The sequence below is a fragment of the Schistocerca cancellata genome, chromosome 4 (genome assembly GCF_023864275.1).
Source record: "Schistocerca cancellata isolate TAMUIC-IGC-003103 chromosome 4, iqSchCanc2.1, whole genome shotgun sequence".
Taxonomy (NCBI): Eukaryota; Metazoa; Arthropoda; class Insecta; order Orthoptera; family Acrididae; genus Schistocerca; species Schistocerca cancellata.
In genome coordinates this window covers 796,295,268-796,321,452 of record NC_064629.1, presented here as the reverse complement: position 1 = coordinate 796,321,452, position 26,185 = coordinate 796,295,268, and the positions used below count along the sequence as shown (strand labels likewise).

Genomic DNA, 26,185 nt, shown 5'->3' with positions numbered 1-26,185 from the left:
TTAACTGTTTTCTTGTGGACTAACTGTTGTTGGTATAATTGTCTTGTGTGTTTTAAATGTTAATGACCTTCACATTTTATACGTCTTTATATTGTGCGTAATAATATCTATTTTTATTGTTTTATATGATTTGGAATTTACATTTTTAGTTTTTTTCCTTTGTTAAGTTTATGCTAAGTTCGTAAAATGGGAAGACTCATTTTAGAGCTGGGTTCTACCACTCACTTTTGCCATTCCTGGTGGCATATATTACTGCTTTTTGTAAAACTGGGCAGTCCAATCTGTTCAGTGTGATCTGTTCCCTGCCGAGAACTGTTGTAATTGGGCCGGCCGAATTGGCCGAGTGGTTCTAGGCGCTACAGTCTGGAACAGCGCGACCGCTACGGTCGCAGGTTCGAATCCTACCTTGGGCATGAATGTTTGTGATGTCCTTAGGTTAGTTACGTTTAAGTAGTTCTAAGTTCTAGGGGACTGATGACCTCAGAAGTTAAGTCCCATAGTACTCAGAGCCATTTGAAACATTTTTTTGTTGTAATTGCATTAGATGCATGTACCAGAACCATCTGGCCCTTTCTCCAGGCCAAGAACATTGGTTGGAGATGCTGCGGTATGGGAGGTGTTTCTCAGCCAGCTTGGCGGTGCAGTGAGCAGGCTTGTTTAACTTGTAACCCACTTACGAGAATAAACACAATAATGACTTTTTATATCAGTTAATTTGTGTACTTGTAACTTATTTGAGTGGAGATATTGGGAGGATAATGAATTCTCAAGCAATACACTCAGAACGTTTGCGTATGAACCCAGGAGCCAAAGCCTGGTAAGTGAACAATTCCGTACGCTTCCTCTGTTTTGAAGATAGTGCTCAGACAGCATTCTTAAGAAAGACCCTTTTTTAGTCTAGAATGATAAAAAAAGTCAACTACGAATAATGTTCACCCTGTTATCACTGCACATGCTCCAAACAAGTGAATCGCATCTATAAGATAAAAACAGTCTTGCTTGCAGTTTAGTCTTCTATTAACGAGTTTCGCCTTCCTGGGACGTCTTCAGATCACCATATTTAGATGCCCCACGAAGGCGAATGATATTATTCATAAAAGAATAAATATACACTCCTGGAAATGGAAAAAAGAACACATTGACACCGGTGTGTCAGACCCACCATACTTGCTCCGGACACTGCGAGAGGGCTGTACAAGCAATGATCACACGCACGGCACAGCGGACACACCAGGAACCGCGCTGTTGGCCGTCGAATGGCGCTAGCAGCGCAGCGTTTGTGCACCGCCGCCGTCAGTGTCAGCCAGTTTGCCGTGGCATACGGAGCTCCATCGCAGTCTTTAACACTGGTAGCATGCCGCGACAGCGTGGACGTGAACCGTATGTGCAGTTGACCGACTTTGAGCGAGGGCGTATAGTGGGCATGCGGGAGGCCGGGTGGACGTACCGCCGAATTGCTCAACACGTGGGGCGTGAGGTCTCCACAGTACATCGATGTTGTCGCCAGTGGTCGGCGGAAGGTGCACGTGCCCGTCGACCTGGGACCGGACCGCAGCGACGCACGGATGCACGCCAAGACCGTAGGATCCTACGCAGTGCCGTAGGGGACCGCACCGCCACTTCCCAGCAAATTAGGGACACTGTTGCTCCTGGGGTATCGGCGAGGACCATTCGCAACCGTCTCCATGAAGCTGGGCTTCGGTCCCGCACACCGTTAGGCCGTCTTCCGTTCACGCCCCAACATCGTGCAGCCCGCCTCCAGTGGTGTCGCGACAGGCGTGAATGGAAGGACGAATGGAGACGCGTCGTCTTCAGCGATGAGAGTCGCTTCTGCCTTGGTGCCAATGATGGTCGTATGCGTGTTTGGCGCCGTGCAGGTGAGCGCCACAATCAGGACTGCATACGACCGAGGCACACAGGGCCAACACCCGGCATCATGGTGTGGGGAGCGATCTCCTACACTGGCCGTACACCACTGGTGATCGTCGAGGGGACACTGAATAGTGCACGGTACATCCAAACCGTCATCGAACCCATCGTTCTACCATTCCTAGACCGGCAAGGGAACTTGCTGTTCCAACAGGACAATGCACGTCCGCATGTATCCCGTGCCACCCAACGTGCTCTAGAAGGTGTAAGTCAACTACCCTGGCCAGCAAGATCTCCGGATCTGTCCCCCATTGAGCATGTTTGTGACTGGATGAAGCGTCGTCTCACGCGGTCTGCACGTCCAGCTCGAACGCTGGTCCAACTGAGGCGCCAGGTGGAAATGGCATGGCAAGCCGTTCCACAGGACTACATCCAGCATCTCTACGATCGTCTCCATGGGAGAATAGCAGCCTGCATTGCTGCGAAAGGTGGATATACACTGTACTAGTGCCGACATTGTGCATGCTCTGTTACCTGTGTCTATGTGCCTGTGGTTCTGTCAGTGTGATCATGTGATGTATCTGACCCCAGGAATGTGTCAATAAAGTTTCCCCTTCCTGGGACAATGAATTCACGGTGTTCTTATTTCAATTTCCAGGAGTGTATATGATCCTGCAACCACTATGAATCAGGACACAAGAGAATTAAAGACATTAGGTTCCAATGGGAATTGATTTAAATAAATGGGGAAAGGTGAAAATATTTGCTGGACAGGGGTTCGAACCCGAGTCTCCTGCTTACTAGGCAAATGTGCTGACCACTGAGCCATCTTTTTTTTATTATTAACCTCATTTTGTTCATTATAGTTCGTTGTAATTGTTCGTGGCGGACGTCCCCTGACACCTGTTAAAGTTCGTAATTGATCCATTCACTCAATTTTTTTTTATTACGGAGGGCGGCTAACCCTCTGACCGAACATGCTGAGCTACCGTGCCAGCCTGGACCCACCGGTGATCAGAAATGCACAGACTGCGCTACTATTCCTCCTGTCTGACCCAAATTCTCAACTTATCGACACACTAGCAATGTAAAGCCCTTGCTCATTATAGGAGATGAAGAGATAGAAAGATGGGGAGATTGAGGGAGTCGGATAGAGGTGGGAGAATGAGGTGGCAACAGAGAAGGGGAGGAAAAGGTGTGTTCAACATACATGTCAAATGCGTGTGGGGGTGATAGAGGGGGAGAATGAGATGGACAGAGGAAGGCAGAGGAGGAGATTGACAGAGAAATGGGGACTAGGAGATTGACAGAGAGATGGAGCAGGTAGATTTGATTGGAATAAGGCATGGAGAGGATGGACAAAGAGAGTGGGGAGGAGGAGATAGAGAGACAGAGTGTATGGGGAGGGGAGATCGACAGGTAGAGGTGAGAGGATGAGGTGGACAGAGACAGAGGAGGACATGTGTGCAGCATATGTGTTGAACATGTATGAGGATGTATGTGTATTTATCTTTGTCAATGTCCAGCATCTCTTACTAAACACTTGGATCTATTTCAGTCAAATCTGGTGCACCTACTACTTGCTACTGGGGAATCAGCACTGTATAGTTAGAACCTCCTACCTCTCATGTAAGTGGAGATACAGGTGAAAAGGGTTTTCAGCCCTAACATCTAGGTTGCCCTACATGACAGGAGAGCTGAGCAGTTAGTATTGGCATGCATTGTAGTGGCTACACTAGTGGATGGGCATGACTGAGCAGAGAGAACAGAGAGGAGGTGATCGATTGTGGGAGGAGGATGACAAGATTGAAAGAGAAATGGGGATGAAGAGATGGAATGACGGTTTGGAGAGGGGATCGGAAGATGGAGAAAGGTTGGAGGACGTGGAGAGACAGAGGGAGAATGGTAAAAGCTCTTGTCCTGTAGGCGTGGCCATGTTTTCACTGCATGACTGACACTCTCGTCATCTTCAAAGTGTGTTCCCCACGGAGAATCTTTAAGCGGCCCGAAGGGATGGAAGTCCGAGTGTGCCCAGTGTCCAAGCGGTTCTAGGCGCTTCAGTCCAGAACAGCGCGACTGCTACGGTCGCAAGTTCGAATCCTGCCTCGGGCATGGATGTGTGTGATGTCCTTAGGTTAGTTAGGTTTAAGTAGTTCTAAGTTCTAGGGGACTGATGACCTCAGATGTTAAGTCCCATAGTGCTCAGAGCCAGTTAGAGTGTGCCAGGTCTGGACTGTAGGGTGGATGAGGCAATGATGTGCAACCCAATTTGGCGATCTGTTCCCGGGTACTCAGACCCTGAATTGATGGTTGACCCTCTTGGCATCAAATCCACGATAATGACGCCATCACAATCCCAGAAGACTGTCACCATGACTTTTCCAGCAGAGGGAGTTGTCTTGAATTTCTTCTTTTGTGGTAAATCAGGATAATGCTACCTTTTTGTTTCCGGCGAAAAGTGGTGCACCCATCTTTCATCGCCCGTAATGATCCGTGACAGAAAGGGGGAGGGGGGAGGTTGGAAGGAGAAGAACAGAAAGAGGTGGAGGAGGAGATGATGATCAAAGAGGGGAAATGGGGAGATGGAAAGAGAGAGGGGGCAGGACAGAATGGACTGTGAGAGGGGTAGGAAGAGATGGACAGAGAAAGAGGAAGAAGGAGATGAGTGCAATATATGTGCCTCACACATTTGTGGGTAAAACTGTGGATAAAAGGATAGTATATATAGTGTCCTTATATAATATGAATGAGGTCTGTTCAAAAATTTCCGGAACAATCGTAATTTTGCGCCAATGGGTCTGTTGGAGCGAAATGCAGCTGGCACCCCTGCACACGCCTGTGTTTAATTTGTAACTGCCGGAAGTTTCATTTTTGTATGTCTGTCAGTTATTGTTCAGTGCTGTATTGAGTAGAACGTTGTGTCGCTTTGCGAATTTCGAGGTGGCAGAATTAGAGGAGCAATGCGTCTGCATAAAATTCTTTTACAGAGAAACGCCAAATGATGCAATAATCCTATGGTGATGAGTGCATGAGCCATACGTTGTGTTAAGAATGGTTCACACAGTTTAAAAATGGCCAAACGGAAGTTAAAGACGACCATCGTTCAGGACGACCTACGACCTCTACCGATAATGCTCATGTCAGGAACATCAACGAAATTGTGCTGGCAATCGAAGACTGACTGTCAGATTGCAGAAGAATGTAACATTTGAATTGGCTCGTGCCATGAAATCCTGATACAGCATCTTAGAATGCATCGTGTTGCCGTAGACTTCGCCCGATGGCTCATGAGTCAAAACCAGAAAGACCTTCGCCCCGCAATCTGTGGAGAGCTTTTGGATTGTGTAAATGAGAACGAGATGTTCCTTCAGAGAATCATAACTGGTGATGAGACGTGGGTCTATGATTATGATGTTGATATCAAGGTTCAATCTTCACAAAGGGTCAAGAAAGATACAAAGATTCTCCACGACCAAAAAAATCTCGTCAGGTCAGGTCAAATGTCAAAGCCATGCTGATAGCTTTCTTTGACTTTGAAGGATTAGTTCATCATGAATTCTTGCTACAGGGACAGACTGTTAAACGATGGTACTATCGGTACATTTTGCGACGCCTGTGAGAACATGTGAGAAGAAAATGGCCTGAAAATGGCGAAGTAATTCCTGGCTCTTGCATCACGATAATGCACCTGAATTTTCAGCGCGATTGGTGCGTGACTACTGCATTAAAAACGAAATCACTGTGCTGCCTCATCCTCCATACTCTCCAGATATTGCCTTTTTTATTTTACCAGAGTTGAAAACCATAGAAAGGACGAAGATTAGCACCGACAGACGAGGTAAAAAAATTTGCAGACAGCATTTCACGCAAACCCAGCAAGAGGAATACAAAGACTGCTTCTGGGAGTGGAAACTGCATTGGGAGCGGCTTATAAATTGTGGAGGACAGTATTTCAGAGATCATCATGCACAATAAGTAAAAGGTAAGCGTAGAAAAGTTTTGTGGACAAAGTTGTGGAATTTTTTGAACAGGCCTTGTATGCATTTATATGTGTATGTCAAGCATCACCTCCTAAACCAATGGAAAAATTTGAACCAAATTTGGTACACATATTTCTTGCTACATGAGAATAAGCACTGTGCGGGGCTAGAATCTCATAGTTAACATAGAAGCGAAGGTATAGACCAAAAAATTGTGTTCTCAACCCCTGACATGTAGGCTGCTTTGCACAACAAGAGTGGCACAGGTAGAATTGGCATATGTTGCAGGGACTACGTGTGTGGATGTGTACAGCTGAGCAGAGAGAGGGGGAGGAGGAAATGGAGTGTGAAAGGAGGAGGATCAGATGGTCAGAGAAAGGGGTCCGCAGCTCGTGGTCTAGTAGCTAGCATTGCTGCCTCTGGATCATGCTGTCCCGTGTTCGATTCTTGGCCGGGTTGGAGATTTACTCTGCTGGGGACTGGACGTTTGTGTTGTCCTCATCATTTCATAATCATCATTCGTGACAGTGGCCAGACTGGGCTGTGTAAAAATTGGGTCTTTGTACAGATGCTGAGGACCATGCAGTTGAACGCCTCACAAACCACTCATCATCATCATCATCATCATCATCATCATCATCGAAATGGGGAAAGGAGATGGACAGAATGACAGGACAGGATGTTCAGAAAAAGGGGGCAGAGGGGATGGACAATGAGCATAGGGAGGATGGGATGAAGAGGCACAGAGAGTGAAAAAGAGGAAATAGACAGACAGAGGAGGGAGAATGAGGTGGACAAAGAGAAAGAGATCAGGAGATATGTGCAGTGTATGTGTTGAATGCATATGAAGCTGAATGTGTATGCATTTATGTCAAGAATTCTATTAAATCACTTAATCGATTCAACCAAACGTGGTACACATACCACTTGCCTCCTGGGACTCAGTATCATAGGGCCAGAGGCTTCTAGCTCGCATAGGAGCAAAGATCAGGTGAAAAAGTTTTTCAACCCCTGACATCTAGGCTGCCACACGTGACAAGAGAGTTGTATGGGTAATATTGGCATGCATTTGGGGGGGGGGGGAGGGTTACACTTACTCAGCTGAGCAGAGAGAACAGGGAGGAGATGGTTGGTGAATGACAGGAGGATGAGATAGGCAGAGGAAGGGGGAGGAGTAGGAGATGGAGAGACAAAGAGGGGGGAGGACATGCGGAGGCAGAGGTGGAATGAGGAAATTAACAAACAGATAGGGGACAGAAGGAGAGGGCGAGGAAGAGATGGATAGAGAGAAGTGGGAGGCAGAGACAGACGAAGATAGGGGGTTGGTTCAAATGGCTCTGAACACTATGGGACTTGACATCTATGGTCACCAGTCCCCTAGAACTTAGAACTACTTAAACCTAACTAACCTAAGGACAGCACACAACACCCAGTCATCACGAGGCAGAGAAAATCCCTGACCCCGCCGGGAATCGAACCCGGGAACCCGGGCGCGGGAAGCGAGAACGCTACCGCACGACCACGAGCTGCGGACGAAGATAGGGGGGGAGGAAGGCATGGGCATGCAGAGAGGAGAAGATGGACAGAGAAAGGGTGTAGGAGGAGATTGAATGGATTCAGAGGAGTGAGCGAGCCTGTGTCTTCGTGTGTGTGCATAACGGGTAGAGGGAGGAGGTGAGAGAGATGGAGATGGGAAGGAGGTGGGGAAGCAGAGAGCAAGGAATGGGGAAGAGGATGTAAGTTCAAAATAAAAGACTAAAAATCAAGAAAAGTAGATCTAAAAGAGGAGTAAGAAAGTTAGGGAAGAGAAAAAAAGACTACAACGAAAGCATGTTAGGAGAACAAACAATAGGTAATGAAAGAGGTAATTTAAAATAAAGCTATTTGATAGGTTTAGGAGGAATGACAGAGGAGTAAAGTAAAAGAGTTCTATGTTTGAGAGAAAGAGGGAAATTAAAAGTAAATTTAAAGGAAATAAAATGACTTTTTTTATTATTTTTGGAAGGGTGAAATAAGAGAAAAGGAGGAGACAGTATACGAAAGAGAGAATGAGAGAGAGAGAGAGAAAGAGAGAGAGGTGGAGATAGTATAAACCTTTTTTTTATTGTTAGACTCACACACTGAAAAAATCTTATAGTGGCTTGATACTTTGTCATAAGACACCATATGTTACTTTCTAAAGAACAATATTTGAATTGTAATGCTGCTGATATGGATTTGGCTGGTTCAAATGGCTCTGTGCACTGTGAGACTTAACTGATGAGGTCATCAGTCTCCTAGAACTTAGAACTAGTTAAACCTAACTAACCTAAGGACATCACACAAATCCATGCCCGAGGCAGGATTCGAACCTGCGACCGTAGCGGTCGCGTGGTTCCAGACTGTAGCGCCTAGAACCGTTCGGCCACTCCGTCCGGCCGATATGGATTTACTCTTTGTTACTCCCACAGTGAGTTTCACAGTTTGGGTATACATTCTCCTTAATTTCACAGTCGCTTTCTTTCTAGTGAATTCGTTCGTTGGAATGATAGAAAAATATGCAGTTTTACATTACCCCACTGCTCAAACCATTACTCCGGGGGAAAATAGACACGAGAGAGATTTCTCATTACCACAAGAGTCCATACACTCGTAGTAAGTAATTTTTTGGCATTAATCCACATTAAGAAACGTGAAAAATTTTAATTATTTCAGTTTGCAAAAGACGAAGATTAGCGCTTTTAGCAAAGAACATGTAGGTATACTGAGACTGTTATTTTTAGTTATTTTCAGTTAATCAATAGAGCCTGAATAGTAGATACTGATTCATTATAAAAAGATTCTTAAAAGTATTATAGCGTTCGTTCCTCATAATTATTGGTATTCAGTTTCTGTCCGAACATTTGCTCAGATCCATAATCTGCCACCGAGCGTTCTGGGTCGTCCTCTTCTAGATAGAGCAGTAAGCAATCCTTACTCATGGGGCACAGGCAATTACAGAGTGAACTTTGGATATCTCACGTTTGCTGTAACGGTGACTCACGTTTCTTTCTGACATCACGTCCTGTACCAGTTTTTCTGCTGCTATTGCGAAATTGTCTAAATTTCTGTCAGTTTGTCTATAGTGGCCCAGTTGTTTGGCACACCCCTCGCAATTGCATCCAAAACGACAGTGCACACTTGTGTTACAAAACAATGCTACGAAAGTGAAACGTTACGTATGTATTAATTGAAGTTTCCTGAGGGAACACACCAAGTTTCTGTTAGTTCCAACAGATAGCGTAGCTGCAGGACAGTTTCAAATAGCGTCTGTAGGTGATGTATGTTACAAGCAACGTACCGTCAGTGAATTTCTCGCTGCAGAGAAAGAAACTGTGGGGAATATTCACAAACGCTTGTGCAAAGTCTATGGGCGTTCAAAGGGCTGACCACGTTTCCCACCAGATGCATTCTACTGAATCCAGCGGCAAAGGATGTTTCGGCGGCCGTTAGTGTCATGCAATCGTCAGGATCTGATCTTGACGTGAGTTTAGTTAGTTTGAATAACCCCTTCAGACTATAGCGGATGGCCCCTCGCTTTCCTTTTCATCAATATTAATGCAAGCAATGAAGTCATCAGTATCGGTGCTTCGTCCACCGAGTTTTCACAAAGACTGAATAGATACTGTGTTTCGAATGCCTAATTTTCAGCATTCTGCCGCTTGCTGATGACGTAAGTTAGTACTCCAAGGGAACGAGTGTTCTCAACTAGTACGATAAGCTAATTTCCTATTTGAGGAGATCAGGATGTGAGTTTGAATAAATAAAGTGAAAATAAAATTGAATAAAATGCATAGCACGTTCTGTGGTCTCAGTGACGCTCTACCAGAGATGATGACCGATTCTGTTCTAAGCTCAATGCAGTTTATTAGTATTTTACCAAAGAAAGAGTAATCTAAATAACCCACACAGATTGGAGACCCCCAAACCCACAAAATTACGGTTCATTATTTTCCAGATTTGTGTGCTCATTCTCCGTTACAATATATAACAGTTCAGTATTATACTCTATGAAAATTCGAAGCGGTTCGAGTACGGTGGGTAGTACGACAGGCTATACGCCACAACTGCCCATCTTGCAGATCCAGCGAGAACATGGACCACGCCATTAGCATACAAGATGCCATGCTGCCGCCACATTGCATCTGAATCCTGGGACAGAAGGTGCATCGGCTGCAGACCACAGGCTGGTCTGACCTGTTGGCAGCTGCTCCACCTGTCAACAAAGAGGAATAAAGAGGAAATGAGGAAAACTAAATGCCACTCCAAAATAAGGCCAGCACCACCACCTTACCAAGACCGGAAACTCATCTGCGAGGCTTGAATTCCACCTCAATACGGAAAACATAAGCCCGTAGAAGCAGCTTCACTCTATTCACAGTACTGACATTTGTTGTTGTCGAGGTATTTCTTGTTGGTTTCTCTCATGCAGACCATCCGTATACTAGGAGATTGCTGGGGTTGCGTTTGTACTGCTGCTGGGCTTTGGATGTTTCTTCAGACTCTTCAGTTCACGTATCAGGCAGTTTCAGCATTGTGCCATACTATTATGAGTGTCATAACCAGCCCTTGGTGAGATTTTTTTGTGAAACAATGTAATCACAATTCTTGTGTCCGGCAAACCACTGCCTACTGCAGTCGGAAGAAAGATGTTACCCCTCTACTCTTGTACAGACTTTCGGGAAATTAATATTGCCCAGTACCAAACTTGAGTGAAAAGCAATACTAACAAGGGAACCTCCCTATCGCACCCCCCCTCTGATTTAGTTATAAGTTGGCACAGTGGATAGGCCTTGAAAAACTGAACACAGATCAATCGAGAAAACAGGAAGTAGTTGTGTGGAACTATGAAAAAAATAAGCAAAATATACAAACTGAGTAGTCCATGCGAAAGATAGGCAACTCAAGGATAATGTGAGCTCGCCGGCACGATAGCTCAGCGTGTTCGGTCAGAGGGTTAGCTGCCCTCTGTAATAAAAAACTGAGTTAATGGATCAACAACGAACTTAAACGGATGTCTTTCGACGTCCGCCCCGAGGAGATACAACGATCAAAAGGGTACGAAATGAAAAATAAAAGAAAAAAAAAAAGGAGCGCCGTGGTCCCGTGGTTAGCGTGAGCAGCTGCGGAATGAGAGGTCCTTGGTTCAAGACTTTCCTCGAGTGAAAGATTTGCTTTCTTTATTTTCGCAAAGTTATGATCTGTCCGTTCATTCATTGACGTCTCTGTTCACTGTAATAAGTTTATAGTCTGTGTTTATTGAAGTCGCGAGCTATATTTTCTGGATTCATATTGCCCACGAAATACATCTCACGTATTTGATGCACTCTCGTCCAAAGTAGCGATCAGTCAACTGCCAGCCAGGGAGCCTCGTTAGCAGAAATACTCTCTCTTCCGTGCGCTGTAGTCGACTGACGTCGTGTGTTTCGATGTTCGTTTAGGTGTAGCGTCCCCATACTACGGCGCAGTTACCTCACATCGGACGGACGGAAGGACAGATAATAATTGTCTGAAATTAAAAAATAAATTAACCTTTTCACTCGAGGGAAGACTTGAACCAAGGACCTCTTGTTCAGCAACTGCTCGTGCTAAGCGCGGGACCACAGCGCTCCTGAGTTCAGATTATCCTTGATGTTGCCTATCTTGAGCATTGAACTTTCAGTTTGTATATTTTGCTTATTTTTTTCGTAGTTCCACACAACTTCTTCCTGTTTTCTCGATTGATCTGTTTGATCTGTGTTCAGTTTTTCGAGGCCTGTCCACTGTGCCAACTTATAACTAAATCTGGAGGGGGGGGGGGGGTTGCGATGGGGAGGTTCCCTTGTAAGGATATTCAACCATCTTTTCTCTACAATTGGTACTGTTTCTATCCTCTAAAAGTAACCATCTTGTGATATACAATAAGCTCCCATTCACATGTTGCATTGCTAATAACGCACACAGGTGAAAAGACTGTGTTTCCCACATTTCCGAAAGGCACTGAACAAATATTATGCTATCGATTGATAAAAACAGTCGTATAGCGTGGTTGGCTGGGAGAATCCGAGAGGTAGTTTCAGCCGCCTTCCTCACACTTTGTGAAGAAAAGGTTGTTGATAACAGATGTCGAGATAGTGCACTGACAATGCCATTGTCTTTAGAAAAGCATCATAATACGGACAACAGTAAGAAGACAATCTTTCTTATGCAGTAATTCCACTTGGCGCAACAGACGATGGCTTGTATGAATAAGAGACGAGAAGCAATAACACATGGGACTGAAACCTTAATAATTCCGTGTGGCTCAACCCCCTGGTGCAGAAATTTCAATAGGAAACCACTTCTGCGACTTGAGTGTCGCTAATGTATCATATCCCAGTAATACTGCAGGGGAAGGGGCACCTAGGCTACAATTTAACGTGGATTCACAAGCACGTGCCGTTCCTGTCGATACTTCACATCATTGATAGGTGAAGGCCAGGACAAAGGCAGACTGAATTATTCCATGGTCAGATCGGAATTTGATCCCGTAAATTTTCAGTTTCCAGGCCCGCACTTTACCACTAATTGTACGACGTCAGGTATAACAAAGCCTTAATATTCGGTAACGGAGTAAACTGACTTTGATAATTCAGTGTAACGTCCGGGAATAACGCTATGAACCATTATGTATGGGAAAGAAATTGCGATTTCATTTATTGGTAGGACAAAGGAAGGACTGAAAATGTTGCAACTGTTCTAGAGAAAAGTACAAATTTATTTGTGAAGGAGATCATATTAAGTCCCGCGTGAAATACATTCTGGAGTCCTACTCGATTATTTGAGATCCTAATTAACTTTGCCTGAAGAAAAAAGACCAAAGCAATTCAGAGACGTATTGCTAAGAGATACAATATTACAGTGCCTGTGTTATTCCAAATTAGGTTTCAATATCGTATTTATCGCCGACACACGGCAAGCGACATTCAAAACAAAATGTCTCGCCTATACGGTAATATACACTATGTGATCAAAAGTGTCCAGACAACTGGCTGAAAATTACTTAAAAGTTCGTGGCGCCCTCCATCGGTAATGCTAGAATTCAGTATGTTGTTGGCCCACCCTTAGACGTGTTGACATCTTCCACTCTCGAAGGCATACGTTCAATCAGGTGCTGGAAGGTTTTTTGGGGAATGGCAGCCCATTCTTCACGGAGTACTGCACTGGGGAGAGGTATCGATGTCGGCCGGTGAGGTCTGGCGCGAAGTCGCTGTCCAAAACATCGCAAAGGTGTTCTATAGGATTTAGGTCAGGACTCTGTGCAGGCCAGTCCATTGCAGGTATGTTACTGTCATGTAAACACTCCGCCACAGGCCGTGAATTATGCTCGATCGTGTTGAAAGATGCAATCGCCATTCCCGAATTGCTCTTCAACAGTGGGAAGCAAGAAGGTGCTTAAAGTATCAATGTAGGCCTTTGCTGTGATAGTGCCACGCAAAACAACAAGGGGCGCAAGCCCCCTCCATGAAAAACACGACCACACCATAACACCACCGCCTCCGAATTTTACTGTTGGCACTACACGCGCTAGCAGATGACGTTCACCAGGTATTCGCCATACCCATACCCTACAATCGGACCGCCACATTGTGTACCGTGATTCGTCACTCCACACAACGTTTTTCCACTGTTCAATCGTACAATGTTTACGTTCCTTACATCAAGCGAGGCGTCATTTGGCATTTACTGGCGTGATGTGTGGCTTATGAGCAGCAGCCCGACCATGAAATCCAAGTTTTCTCACCTCCTGCCTAACTGTCATAGAACTTGCAGTGTATCCTGGAATTCGTGCGTGATGGTCTGGATCGATGTCTACCTATTACACATTACGACCCTCTTCAACTGTCGGTGGTCTCTGTCAGTCAACAGACGAGGTCGGCCTGTACACTTTTGTGCTGTACGTGTCCCTTCACGTTTCCACTTCACTATCACATCGGAAATAGTGGACCTAGGGATGTTTAGGAGTGTGGAAATCTCGCATAGAAACGTATGACGCAAGTGACACCCAATCACCTGACCACATTCGAAGTCCATGAGTTCCGCAGAGCACCCCATTGTGCATTGTCACGATGTGTAAATACTACTGAGGTCGATGATACGGAGTATCTGGCAGTAGATGGCAGCACAATGCACCTAATATGAAAAACATGTTTCTGGGGGTATCTAGCTAATTTTGATCACGTAGTGTACATAATGGATGTATAAGTACAGGTTGTAGACTCATGTTTGACAACATGTGGAAGTTTGAGTAGGGCGTATATTGTGGTCGGATAACCTAATGCAAAGGCAACATCTCTCGATGAGTGGGAAACCCGGGTTGAAGTTCTGGTCCGGCACAAATTTTCTCTGTTGTCATTCCAATATACAGCTGATGGTTGTCCATATCTTCAATTACGAATATGTCTCATGCTAAGAGACAGTCAATAATTTGCTGATCCATTCTATACAAGCATACACACTTGAATAGGAATCTTGAGAAAAAGAAGATTGTCTTTTCATGAATTGATGTCGTTTAAATTTAGAGAATAAATTTGTTGAAGGGACTATCAAATAGTTACATTGCATGAATAGAACCTGTGTGTCATACATACGATACATAACAGTAATCATTGTGTGAACGGATGCACACCAGGAATGAGTCGTCCCTGGTGTCATACTCAACTGATCAAAACACATTTTACACCCCATAAATACTTACAAATTTGTGTAGGCTTCAATTCTAGTTGAGCGCTGAATAATAAAATTAGACTCATGAAACTAATAAAATATAAGTTTACTGTGAAATGAAAACAAAACGATAACCTAAACAAAACATCTTTGTTACATGAAATGTGTTTACTGAAATATGAAATGCACCACTAACTTAGGGCGTTTTTCCAAAGAGATTGAAATATGCCATTTTCAAACCCCTCTATAAGAAATGTGACAGAAGAATATCAATAACAATTGACCTGTTTCACTACTGACACCATTTTACAAAATTTTCAATGTGGTCATATCCTACATATTATCCCACATGAGCAACAATAATATCTTCAGTAAATCACTATTGGATCTCAGAAGAATTGATCAACTGAGAATTCCATTTAGACATTCACTCAGCAAATTTTACGAGCACTAACTAATAAAAATGTGCCATTTGTTATTTTCTATGACATATCAAGGACTTTGACTGTCTGTGTCACAGTATTCTCTTGGAGAAACTGAGATTTTATGGAACTGATGGTATCAGTATAGAAAATTAATGGATAATGTCATATCTAACTAAAAGAATGCAAAAAGTTATACTTAATAATTCAACCAATGTAAGCAGGGGAGATTCTTCTGGCTGGTGAGAAGTCACTTATGGGGTATGACAAAGCTCAATCTTAGATGCACTATTGTTTCACATAAATGTAAAACGCCTGCAGTGTTATATACAACAAGCAGAATTAGTTCTTTCTGCAGATGACTCCAGTATTCTAATTGATCCAAGTATACACACAAGAATAGAATTTTTGTTCACTTGGTCAATGATACATAATGTCTGACAGACAGTAAAGTTAAGTTTGAAAATAAAGTGAAAAAATTTGTCCTTAACAGCTCCTTCTATTCCACAGAATAATTTCTAATTTTGTAATGTGTAGAATGTGATGGGTAGGAATTATTACCTCAGAACAATAATTAAAAAATGTAGATCATCAGCGTGTAACCATATTTACATGTGAATGTGTAATTTGAATGTAAAATGACTCATTCCACAGTATTACCATTAATCTCACAAATGATCCATGGAACATGAAACTAACTAACTAACTAACTAACTAACTATGAGAAATCAAAATCTGCTACTGGATAACATTCTACCATATGTGTTATAACATGCTCTACTTCTCTTAAGCTTGCTTGTCCTCAAAATGTTTGTGATGTTATTATAGCTGACCCACTTTTCAGAAGAAGTTCTCCAGAGATTATTCATTATGTAGGGATGGTTACTGTGACGCACTATCAGTTTCATCTGGTGCCAAGCATGCTCAGTCAGGTTAATATCAAAAGATACCATGGGACATTCCATTTCGTTGAGTGAAGGGATTCATTAGAAGTGTATGATATGCTCATGCATTAGCATCTTGAAATATAAATCAATCACCAAAATATAGACTGTTGGGTTGCACAGTAGGTTTGACAGTCATGTCCCAATGCTGCACAGTGCTCAAACTGTCCTCGATAATGCTGAGAGCTGTCCAATTTCCATATGATACTGGCTGAAACCATGACTTGACACTCCATACTGAACCTGCAGGATTGCGTGTATGAGACATTCATTGGTACCTGATCACCTCACAATCTTCTGAAACAATCGTCAGACATTTGACAAATCATGCACTGATCAGTGAAGTCATTCATATCCGTAAGTACGTTTTTGTCCCTTACTTTCCTCAGGGTATGATCCATGCTAATTCTATGTGACAGGCAGCTGCTCATTTAATATGTATTTTCAACTCTATTTCAAATTCCAGTGACCTTGTTTTCCTCACAGAAACTGTATTTAATGGTTTTAATTTTTAATCTTAGTGAAACAGTTTTGTGTTTCAATTTGCATGGGGCAAGGGGCTCATAGACTTCCATTGCATCCTAATGGTAATTTTCTTCAAAATATAATGCATGTGCCTGTTGATATAATATCAGCTTCCATGAACATTATTTCTCTGCCCAGTAAATTTTAACACCTTTATTTTTATTTGAGTGTGAAAATACTGATGCAACCTTCATATTGATGCCACCTTGAGTAAAGTTTTGATTTGATATAATATACTTTATAAATGAACTGCTTAATTTGAAAGTGCATTTCAGCATGCCTGCAAATCATTATTTTCTATTTTCTAGTGTTACACTCATAATACCTTAGTGAGCAAGAGAAGGTGATGCAAAGTCTTTCATGCCATGATGGTTTCATGATGATATTTCCAACTATTGATTTAACTTTACATGATTAGCAGTGTGCAACAGCTGATAATACTACGCTACATTTAATTATCTGCACTTCATTTGAATAACTGCAGTCAGATACCAGATTATGGTTTCATAAGAAGTTATCCTGAAGCAACTCATTTGCAACCAACAGAGAAACAAACCAGCAGGGAGCAGTCTCTACTGTTAATTTCCTGCTGCCTCCTTTGTACGGTACACAACATTTCTACCATAAGAGTCATTTCTTTGTCCAGTCCAGCACATACCCAACTGAACATTTATTTTCATTAACCTGGACTCATGAAATGGTTTCTGCTCTGTAACATATGTTATGTATTTTGTTCTTAAGTTACTTACAATGTACTTAGCTTTAAGGTGGTACACTCTTTGCTATAACTTACTTATATCCAAATTTATTCCCACAAGTAATTTGAGGTGTGTCAACCACTTATTGATTTTACTGAACAATAAAAGGTAATGCTGTCACAAATCTAAGAATGGTTTGAACACCAAAGTACTTTACTAGGCAATGTTCTGTTAGAATTGGTGATGATGTCTCCTTCCTCCGACCTTTGAAGTGACTTACTTTTTTTAAGAGAACGTACAGTTTAACACGGATTCTGAACCATGGCATAACTCAGCATTTTCCTCATAAACACTGCCAGAGGTGAAATAAATGAAAAGTTAAGAATCCTAGAAGTAATTAATGTAAATGTTTGACTAGGGCCTCCCGTCGGGTAGACCATTCGCCGTGTGCAAGTCTTTCGATTTGACGCCACTTCGGCGACTTGCGCGTGGATGGGGATGAAATGATGATGATTAGGACAACGCATCACCCACTCCTTGAGCCGAGAAAATCTCCGACCGAGCCGGGAATCGAACCCGGGCCCTTAGGATTGACATTCTATCGCGTTGACCACTCAGCTACCGGGGGCGGACCCTGGAGGTAATAAAATGGCTTCACAGGAATCTTGATACTATCATGGTCTTCACGGAATGACAGTTAACATGTTCCTGATCGTAAGAGACATAAAGATATGGTGGGAAAACTTACATAAATATCAAGGATAACACATTCACAGAACGTGTTTGGTGTTTGTATTTATTTTCTCCCCACGTTTTTTTGCTTATTTTAATATACACTCCTGGAAATGGAAAAAGAACACATTGACACCGGTGTGTCAGACCCACCATACTTGCTCCGGACACTGCGAGAGGGCTGTACAAGCAATGATCACACGCACGGCACAGCGGACACACCAGGAACCGCGGTGTTGGCCGTCGAATGGCGCTAGCTGCGCAGCATTTGTGCACCGCCGCCGTCAGTGTCAGCCAGTTTGCCGTGGCATACGGAGCTCCATCGCAGTCTTTAACACTGGTAGCATGCCGCGACAGCGTGGACGTGAACCGTATGTGCAGTTGACGGACTTTGAGCGAGGGCGTATAGTGGGCATGCGGCAGGCCGGGTGGACATACCGCCGAATTGCTCAACACGTGGGGCGTGAGGTCTCCACAGTACATCGATGTTGTCGCCAGTGGTCGGCGGAAGGTGCACGTGCCCGTCGACCTGGGACCGGACCGCAGCGACGCACGGATGCACGCCAAGACCGTATGATCCTACGCAGTGCCGTAGGGGACCGCACCGCCACTTCCCAGCAAATTAGGGACACTGTTGCTCCTGGGGTATCGGCGAGGACCATTCGCAACCGTCTCCATGAAGCTGGGCTACGGTCCCGCACACCGTTAGGCCGTCTTCCGCTCACGCCCCAACATCGTGCAGCCCGCCTCCAGTGGTGTCGCGACAGGCGTGAATGGAGGGCCGAATGGAGACGTGTCGTCTTCAGCGATGAGAGTCGCTTCTGCCTTGGTGCCAACGATGGTCGTATGCGTGTTTGGCGCCGTGCAGGTGAGCGCCACAGTCAGGACTGCATACGACCGAGGCACACAGGGCCAACACCCGGCATCATGGTGTGGGGAGCGATCTCCTACACTGGCCGTACACCACTGGTGATCGTCGAGGGGACACTGAATAGTGCACGGTACATCCAAACCGTCATCGAACCCATCGTTCTACCATTCCTAGACCGGCAAGGGAACTTGCTGTTCCAACAGGACAATGCACGTCCGCATGTATCCCGTGCCACCCAACGTGCTCTAGAAGGTGTAAGTCAACTACCCTGGCCAGCAAGATCTCCGGATCTGTCCCCCATTGAGCATGTTTGTGACTGGATGAAGCGTCGTCTCACGCGGTCTGCACGTCCAGCACGAACGCTGGTCCAACTGAGGCGCCAGGTGGAAATGGCATGGCAAGCCGTTCCACAGGACTACATCCAGCATCTCTACGATCGTCTCCATGGGAGAATAGTAGCCTGCATTGCTGCGAAAGGTGGATATACACTGTACTAGTGCCGACATTGTGCATGCTCTGTTGCCTGTGTCTATGTGCCTGTGGTTCTGTCAGTGTGATCATGTGATGTATCTGACCCCAGGAATGTGTCAATAAAGTTTCCCCTTCCTGGGACAATGAATTCACGGTGTTCTTATTTCAATTTCCAGGAGTGTATATATCAAGCACCAATGATAAGTTTACAGTAGCTGTGAAACGTACTTCAGAAGCCAATAGTATTTAATTTACCCTATTAGGATTACTAAGTTCTCATTGTAAAACACAAGAGAACAAGGGAAATATCTGTGAACACAGTTTAGGAAATATTGTTTTGAGCTTGACTGCTGTAAGGAAAGCACTCGTGGACTTGTTTTCTGATCTTAAGTTTTTTAACGTAATACTGATGAACAGGCACAACAGTGTCAGTCATTAACTACAAAATATGACAGTTATGTATTAATTACAGGGCAGCTGAAATTACAAGAGAGTCATCTGGAACTTAATGATTATTTCCCAGAGCCAGCTCAGTTTTGGTATATATGGTTGAGGGATCACTGTCAGTAAGTAAATCACTTCTTTTTATTACTGTCCTCGTAATGTAAGACTGCAGCAGTTGATAGTAATGCAATATTAATTCAACAAACGCTGTCACGTAGAAGAAGGTGTAATTAGATGAATGACGAACACTAACTTCACTTAACGAAGGTTTATTCAGCAATTGCACATACAAGAGCGTGGAGCGAACTGCCTCCGGCCAGAACTCAAACAGTATATACATATACAGCTACAGAATATTCTAGTACAATGATTTGTTACATTTGTGGATACCTCTAGCATGTACTCTAACCGAATATAGAAATTAAGTTTTGAACACACGAGCCTCCATTCCACAGTTTAGTATCATATCCACTATACCACGATGCTACTCAACTTCTCCTGGAACATCCTTCCTTAAGCGAACAGCGTCTCGGTGTTACGTCGTCCTAGTCGGGGAACGAGTCATCGGTCCTGCATACTCCGGCTCCTGATAACTGATTCTCACCCTGGCGGTGATCTCCCTAGAACTTGTTTTGTCGCTACCCTCTTCTTCACCTTTCCGCTTGTTGCCTGTCGCTGAAGCTTCGAATTTACCCTGGGTTGCAGGATCCATATAAGGCTTTATTCGAAGGACGTGGACCGTATCTCTGATCTTTCGTCGTCTTGTGTCGGGGTCGAAATCTTAAACTTCATAAGTAACATCAGACAACTGTCTTACAACCTTATAAGGTCCAAAGTAGCGCCTGAGGAGCTTCTCAGAGAGACCAACCTACTGTACAGGAGTGAAGGTCCAGACGAGGTCACCAGGCTGGTAGACAAAAGGGTGGTGGCTCCCGTCATACCTTCGGCGATCGTTTTCTTGAGCCTGCAGCGTGCGGAGTCGAGCAACTGCCGAGCTTCCTCAGCTCTGGTTAATACCTGGCCGATTCAGCCGTCGTCCACGTCATCAGGATGTAACAGAAATACAGTGTCCATCGCCGTAGTCACCTCACGCCCATGCACCAGGAAAAACTTCGTAAATCCAGTGGTTTCTTGTTTGGCGGTGTTGTAGGCAAACTTCACGAAAGGTAGCACCTCATCCCAGTTGCTCTGCTCACCATTGACGAACATGGATAGCATGTCGGCCAAGGTCTTATTAAGGCGTTCAGTAAGCTCGTTAGTTTGCGGATGGTAGGCAATCGTCATGTGATGAGTAATGCTGCACTAACGGTTTATCTCTTTCACAAGATTCGATTGAAAAACTTCCCCTAGATCCATAATTAACGACCTTGGGGCACCATGTTTTAATACAATGTCTACCACGATGAATTTGGCTACCTCGGATGCTTCGGCTGTTGTCACGGCTTTTGTAATGGCATAGCGTGTCAGATTATCAGTGCAGACAATAATCCATCCATTGCTACTAGCAGACATTGGAAATCGTCCGAGGAGGTCAATCCCAACACGCTGGATAGGCGTTTCAGCTGGTGGAATTGGTATGAGTTGGCCAGGTCGTTTCTGAGGATCTGCCTTTCTCCTCTGGCACTCTCGACAGTGCGACACATAGTGATGGACACTCCTAAATAAAAATCTCTTGTGGATTCTATCGTTTGTCTTAATAAATCCTAAATGTCCAGCCTCAGGCGTGTCAAGGAATTTCTGTAGAACATTTAATCGCATGTGTTTAGGAATCGCTGGTAGCCACCTCTTTTCAAACGGATCAAAGTTTTTCTTTCAAAGTAATCCATTAACTATCTTAATTGTCCTTTCACATCCTCGGACCGATTAAAGGCAAGCATAATTTGAAATATCGTGGCGTCCTTCTTCTGCTCAGCAGAGAGATCCTGAAGTGCAGCGAGACGGTCACTACCTTCATCAAAAAATGGTTCAAATGGCTCTGAGCACTATGGGACTTAACTTCTGAGGTCATCAGTCCCATAGAACTTAGAACTACTTAAACCTGATTAACCTAAGGACATCACACACATCCATGCCCGAGGCAGGATTCGAACCTGCGACCGTAGCGGTCGCGCTGTTCCAGACTGTAGCGCCTAGAACCGCTCGGCCACACCGGCCGGCTTCCTTCATCAGTCTTGATGGTCTTGCACGGGGTTTCTTGAGATACAGTCAGAATCTTGTTTTCTTCCACTTTTGTACACTATGGTAATGTCGTAGTCTTGGAAACATAGTGCCCACCTGGCGAGTTGTAATGTTGGATCCTTAAGACCTGTCAACCAACAAAGTGAAGGATGGTCTGTAACAACTGTGAATGAATGGCCTTCCACAGAGATACTGTCGAAATTTGCACATGGCGCAGATCACGGCAAGACATTCTCTTTCTGTAGTTGAGTAGTTTCTTTCGGCTTTTGTAAGTGTCCTAGAAGCATAAGCTATAACCTTATCTTTTCCATCCGAAATTTGCACCAGAACAGCATCGATCCCATACCCACTGGCATCTGCGTTAGTTCTGCAGGTGCTCTCTCATCATACAGACCAAGTACAGGGTCAGTCGTCAGAGCTTTTTGCAGCACATCGAAAGAATCTTGTTCAGCACCACCCCAGATAAATTTAGCATCGGCTTTCAACAACTCTTGGAGTGGCCTGGCTTTGATACAAAAGTCTTTGATAAAACGAGGGTAATAAGAACACAATCCGAGGAAGCTTCTCACATCTCTAATACTTTCAGGAATAGGAAATTCCGTTATAGATCTCACCTTTTCTGGGTCTGGCCGCACACCTCGTTTGACACAAGTTGTCCAAGTATTTTGATTTCTTTTGCTCCAAAGAGACACTTTCTTGGATTAAGTTTGTCTGCCTTGTTGGACACACTTAAGAACAGCCCTCAGTCTTTTTACGTGTTCATCAATTGTTTCGGAGAACACTATAATGTCATCTAAATAACAAGGACACATCGTCCGCTTCAGGTGACTTAGAAGATTATCCATCATCTGTTCAAAAGTTGCTGGTGCATTACACAAACCAAACGGCATTACCTTAAACTCATACAGGCCCTCTGGGGTGGTGAATGCAGTTTTCTCACGATCAGCCTCATCTGCTTCGATTTGCCAGTATCTGGAGTACATGTCCATGGTTGAGAAAAACTTATTCCCCTTCAGACAATCTAGTGTATCGTCAATTCGTGGAAGAGGGTAAACGTCCTTTTTAGTTATCTTATTAAGCTTCCTGTAATCAACACAAAAGTGCCAACTGCCATCCTTCTTCCTGACGAGGACCACTGGTGACGATCATGGGCTCTGCGAAGGCTGAATGATGTCATTCTTCATAATTATTGGTTGATGGTCTCCAGTGCTAATCCGGTGCTTCACCGCCGTTTTGTCTAATTTGCTCTTCACCTGTGGATTGAAGCATTCAGAGAACTCTTGAAGAATGGCAAGTAGCTGCTTCTGTTGTTCCCGGGATGTTTCTGTGACGCTCAGCTGTTCTTCAATTAACGGCTCAGCGGTTGCTACGCACATGCATCTTGGAAGGATCTGCGGTTCTCGGCGACAGTTAACTATCCACAAGTCACCGAATCTGTTTTCAAACAAGACGACAGAGGCTGGGATGACCAAGTTATTCTTCAGTGATATGCTTCTCTTACGTTCCACTACAAGATCCATGGGTTGATGCATGGCTTGACACATGACAGTTACCTTTCTAGCGCTGACTGCAGGAATGATCACTTCATCCAGCACACATAGTCTCCACACACTCGGATGCGCATCTTTCTGTACACAGTATCTCATCTCGTCTAGCACAATCTTCGAGCGACCACAATCTATAATTGCCTGAGACTCTTTCAGAAAGCCCCATTCGAGAATGACGTCATGACTACACTCTTGTAAGACGATTAATTCTAAGGGCTGTGTATGGCTACTTACACCCACAAGAATGGCACGTCTTCCAGTAGCTTTTACATATTTCCCATTAGCCACCTTCAGCAGAGATGTTTTGTTGTCGACGAATACGTTTTTCTGCAACTGGCGACGGTACTTCTCCGAAATGACTGAATATGATGCTCCAGAGTCCACAAGAGCTTGGGCTGGTCAACAATCCGTGAGAATATCGACATAGTTTCCTATCATTTCTGTAATGATCGATGGCGGAGGTTTTTCTCTTTGGCGGCCTCACCTCCAAGGAAGGTCGCACTCTTTAGTTTTCCAAGCTGCGGCGGCTAGGTGATCGGCTGGAGTTTCTAAACGGCGATAGAGACCTTGATCAGCGTGTTGGGGGGCGTCGTCTCCAGCGGCTAGCTTGCGACGATGGTGACCTGCGTCGTCCTGCACCCACGTCTTCTTGTTCATCTTCGTCGTCCCGAAGTTGGCGTCAGCTAAGATCGGTCTGCTGTCTTCTGGCGCGGACGTCAGCAAATATCCGCCGCCTTTCTTGACAATAGCGCACCACTTGTCCCAGTCGCCCACAGTGGAAACATACTGGTTGGTTATCCTGGGTCCTCCAGACGTCAGTCTTCCTTGGTGCCCAAACAGGTTCCTCATGCGGCATTGTAGGAACATAACTCCACCTGGGTCTCCAATTTTTCACCATTTTAAAGGAATAAATAAATAAATAAATAATTAAATAATTAAATAAATGAAGGACGAGAGATTGGGTTCAATGTGTGTTCCACTCCCTCCCTTATGACCTCTTGAAGTGTGTCGGTTTTTTTGCTCGCCGTGCAATCCAAGTGCCTTCTGAACTTCCTCTCTCACTATCTGACTAAGAACACTTGTGAAATCAGTTGCTTCCTCCATCACAGACATTAATACGACGTTTGGAAGCCGTTCAAACTTGTTGCGTGTAATTCTTTGTTGATGCATTGTCTCGATATACTGGCACCATTTTATGAAGTCGTCTGCTGTCGAAACCTCCTTCAGGAGTAGGGCTCGATACATGTCCTCAGCAACACCCTTCATGAAATGTGCAACCTTATCTTCTTCCTACATTCTAGAATCCACTATTTTCCACAGCTCCAAGGCGTCTTGAATGTTGGATGCTGTAGTTTCTTTTGGACGCTGTGCCCTGCACTTAATCTTCAGTCTTGCACTTGTGTCATTGTGTGTCTCCGAAATACTTGTGCAGTTCCACCGAAAATACACTCCTGGAAATTGAAATAAGAACACCGTGAATTCATTGTCCCAGGAAGGGGAAACTTTATTGACACATTCCTGGGGTCAGATACATCACATGATCACACTGACAGAACCACAGGCACATAGACACAGGCAACAGAGCATGCACAATGTCGGCACTAGTACAGTGTATATCCACCTTTCGCAGCAATGCAGGCTGCTATTCTCTCATGGAGACGATCGTAGAGATGCTGGATGTAGTCCTGTGGAACGGCTTGCCATGCCATTTCCACCTGGCGCCTCAGTTGGACCAGCGTTCGTGCTGGACGTGCAGACCGCGTGAGACGATGATTCATCCAGTCCCAAACATGCTCAATGGGGGACAGATCCGGAGATCTTGCTGGCCAGGGTAGTTGACTTACACCTTCTAGAGCACGTTGGGTGGCACGGGATACATGCGGACGTGCATTGTCCTGTTGGAACAGCAAGTTCCCTTGCCGGTCTAGGAATGGTAGAACGATGGGTTCGATGACGGTTTGGATGTACCGTGCACTATTCAGTGTCCCCTCGACGATCACCAGTGGTGTACGGCCAGTGTAGGAGATCGCTCTCCACACCATGATGCCGGGTGTTGGCCCTGTGTGCCTCGGTCGTATGCAGTCCTGATTGTGGCGCTCACCTGCACGGCACCAAACACGCATACGACCATCATTGGCACCAAGGCAGAAGCGACTCTCATCGCTGAAGACGACACGTCTCCATTCGTCCCTCCATTCACGCCTGTCGCGACACCACTGGAGGCGGGCTGCACGATGTTGGGGCGTGAGCGGAAGACGGCCTAACGGTGTGCGGGACCGTAGCCCAGCTTCATGGAGACGGTTGCGAATGGTCCTCGCCGATACCCCAGGAGCAACAGTGTCCCTAATTTGCTGGGAAGTGGCGGTGCGGTCCCCTACGGCACTGCGTAGGATCCTACGGTCTTGGCGTGCATCCGTGCGTCGCTGCGGTCCGGTCCCAGGTCGACGGGTCGACGGGCACGTGCACCTTCCGCCGACCACTGGCGACAACATCGATGTACTGTGGAGACCTCACGCCCCACGTGTTGAGCAATTCGGCGGTACGTCCACCCGGCCTCCCGCATGCCCACTATACGCCCTCGCTCAAAGTCGGTCAACTGCACATACGGTTCACGTCCACGCTGTCGCGGCATGCTACCAGTGTTAAAGACTGCGATGGAGCTCCGTATGCCACGGCAAACTGGCTGACACTGACGGCGGCGGTGCACAAATGCTGCGCAGCTAGCGCCATTCGACGGCCAACACCGCGGTTCCTGGTGTGTCCGCTGTGCCGTGCGTGTGATCATTGCTTGTACAGCCCTC

At 45.0% G+C, this 26,185-nt stretch overlaps 1 protein-coding gene across 1 annotated transcript in view; it reads left to right on the top strand.

The window, feature by feature from the left end:
* The window catches only part of LOC126183632 (trimethyllysine dioxygenase, mitochondrial), a 531,746-nt gene that overhangs the window by 169,461 nt on the left and 336,100 nt on the right, over positions 1-26,185 (top strand). Inside the window, exon 3 of the mRNA XM_049925754.1 lies at positions 19,688-19,781. Within this exon, the coding sequence (XP_049781711.1) occupies positions 19,688-19,781 (94 nt within the window). The remainder of the gene's footprint in view (positions 1-19,687; positions 19,782-26,185) is intronic.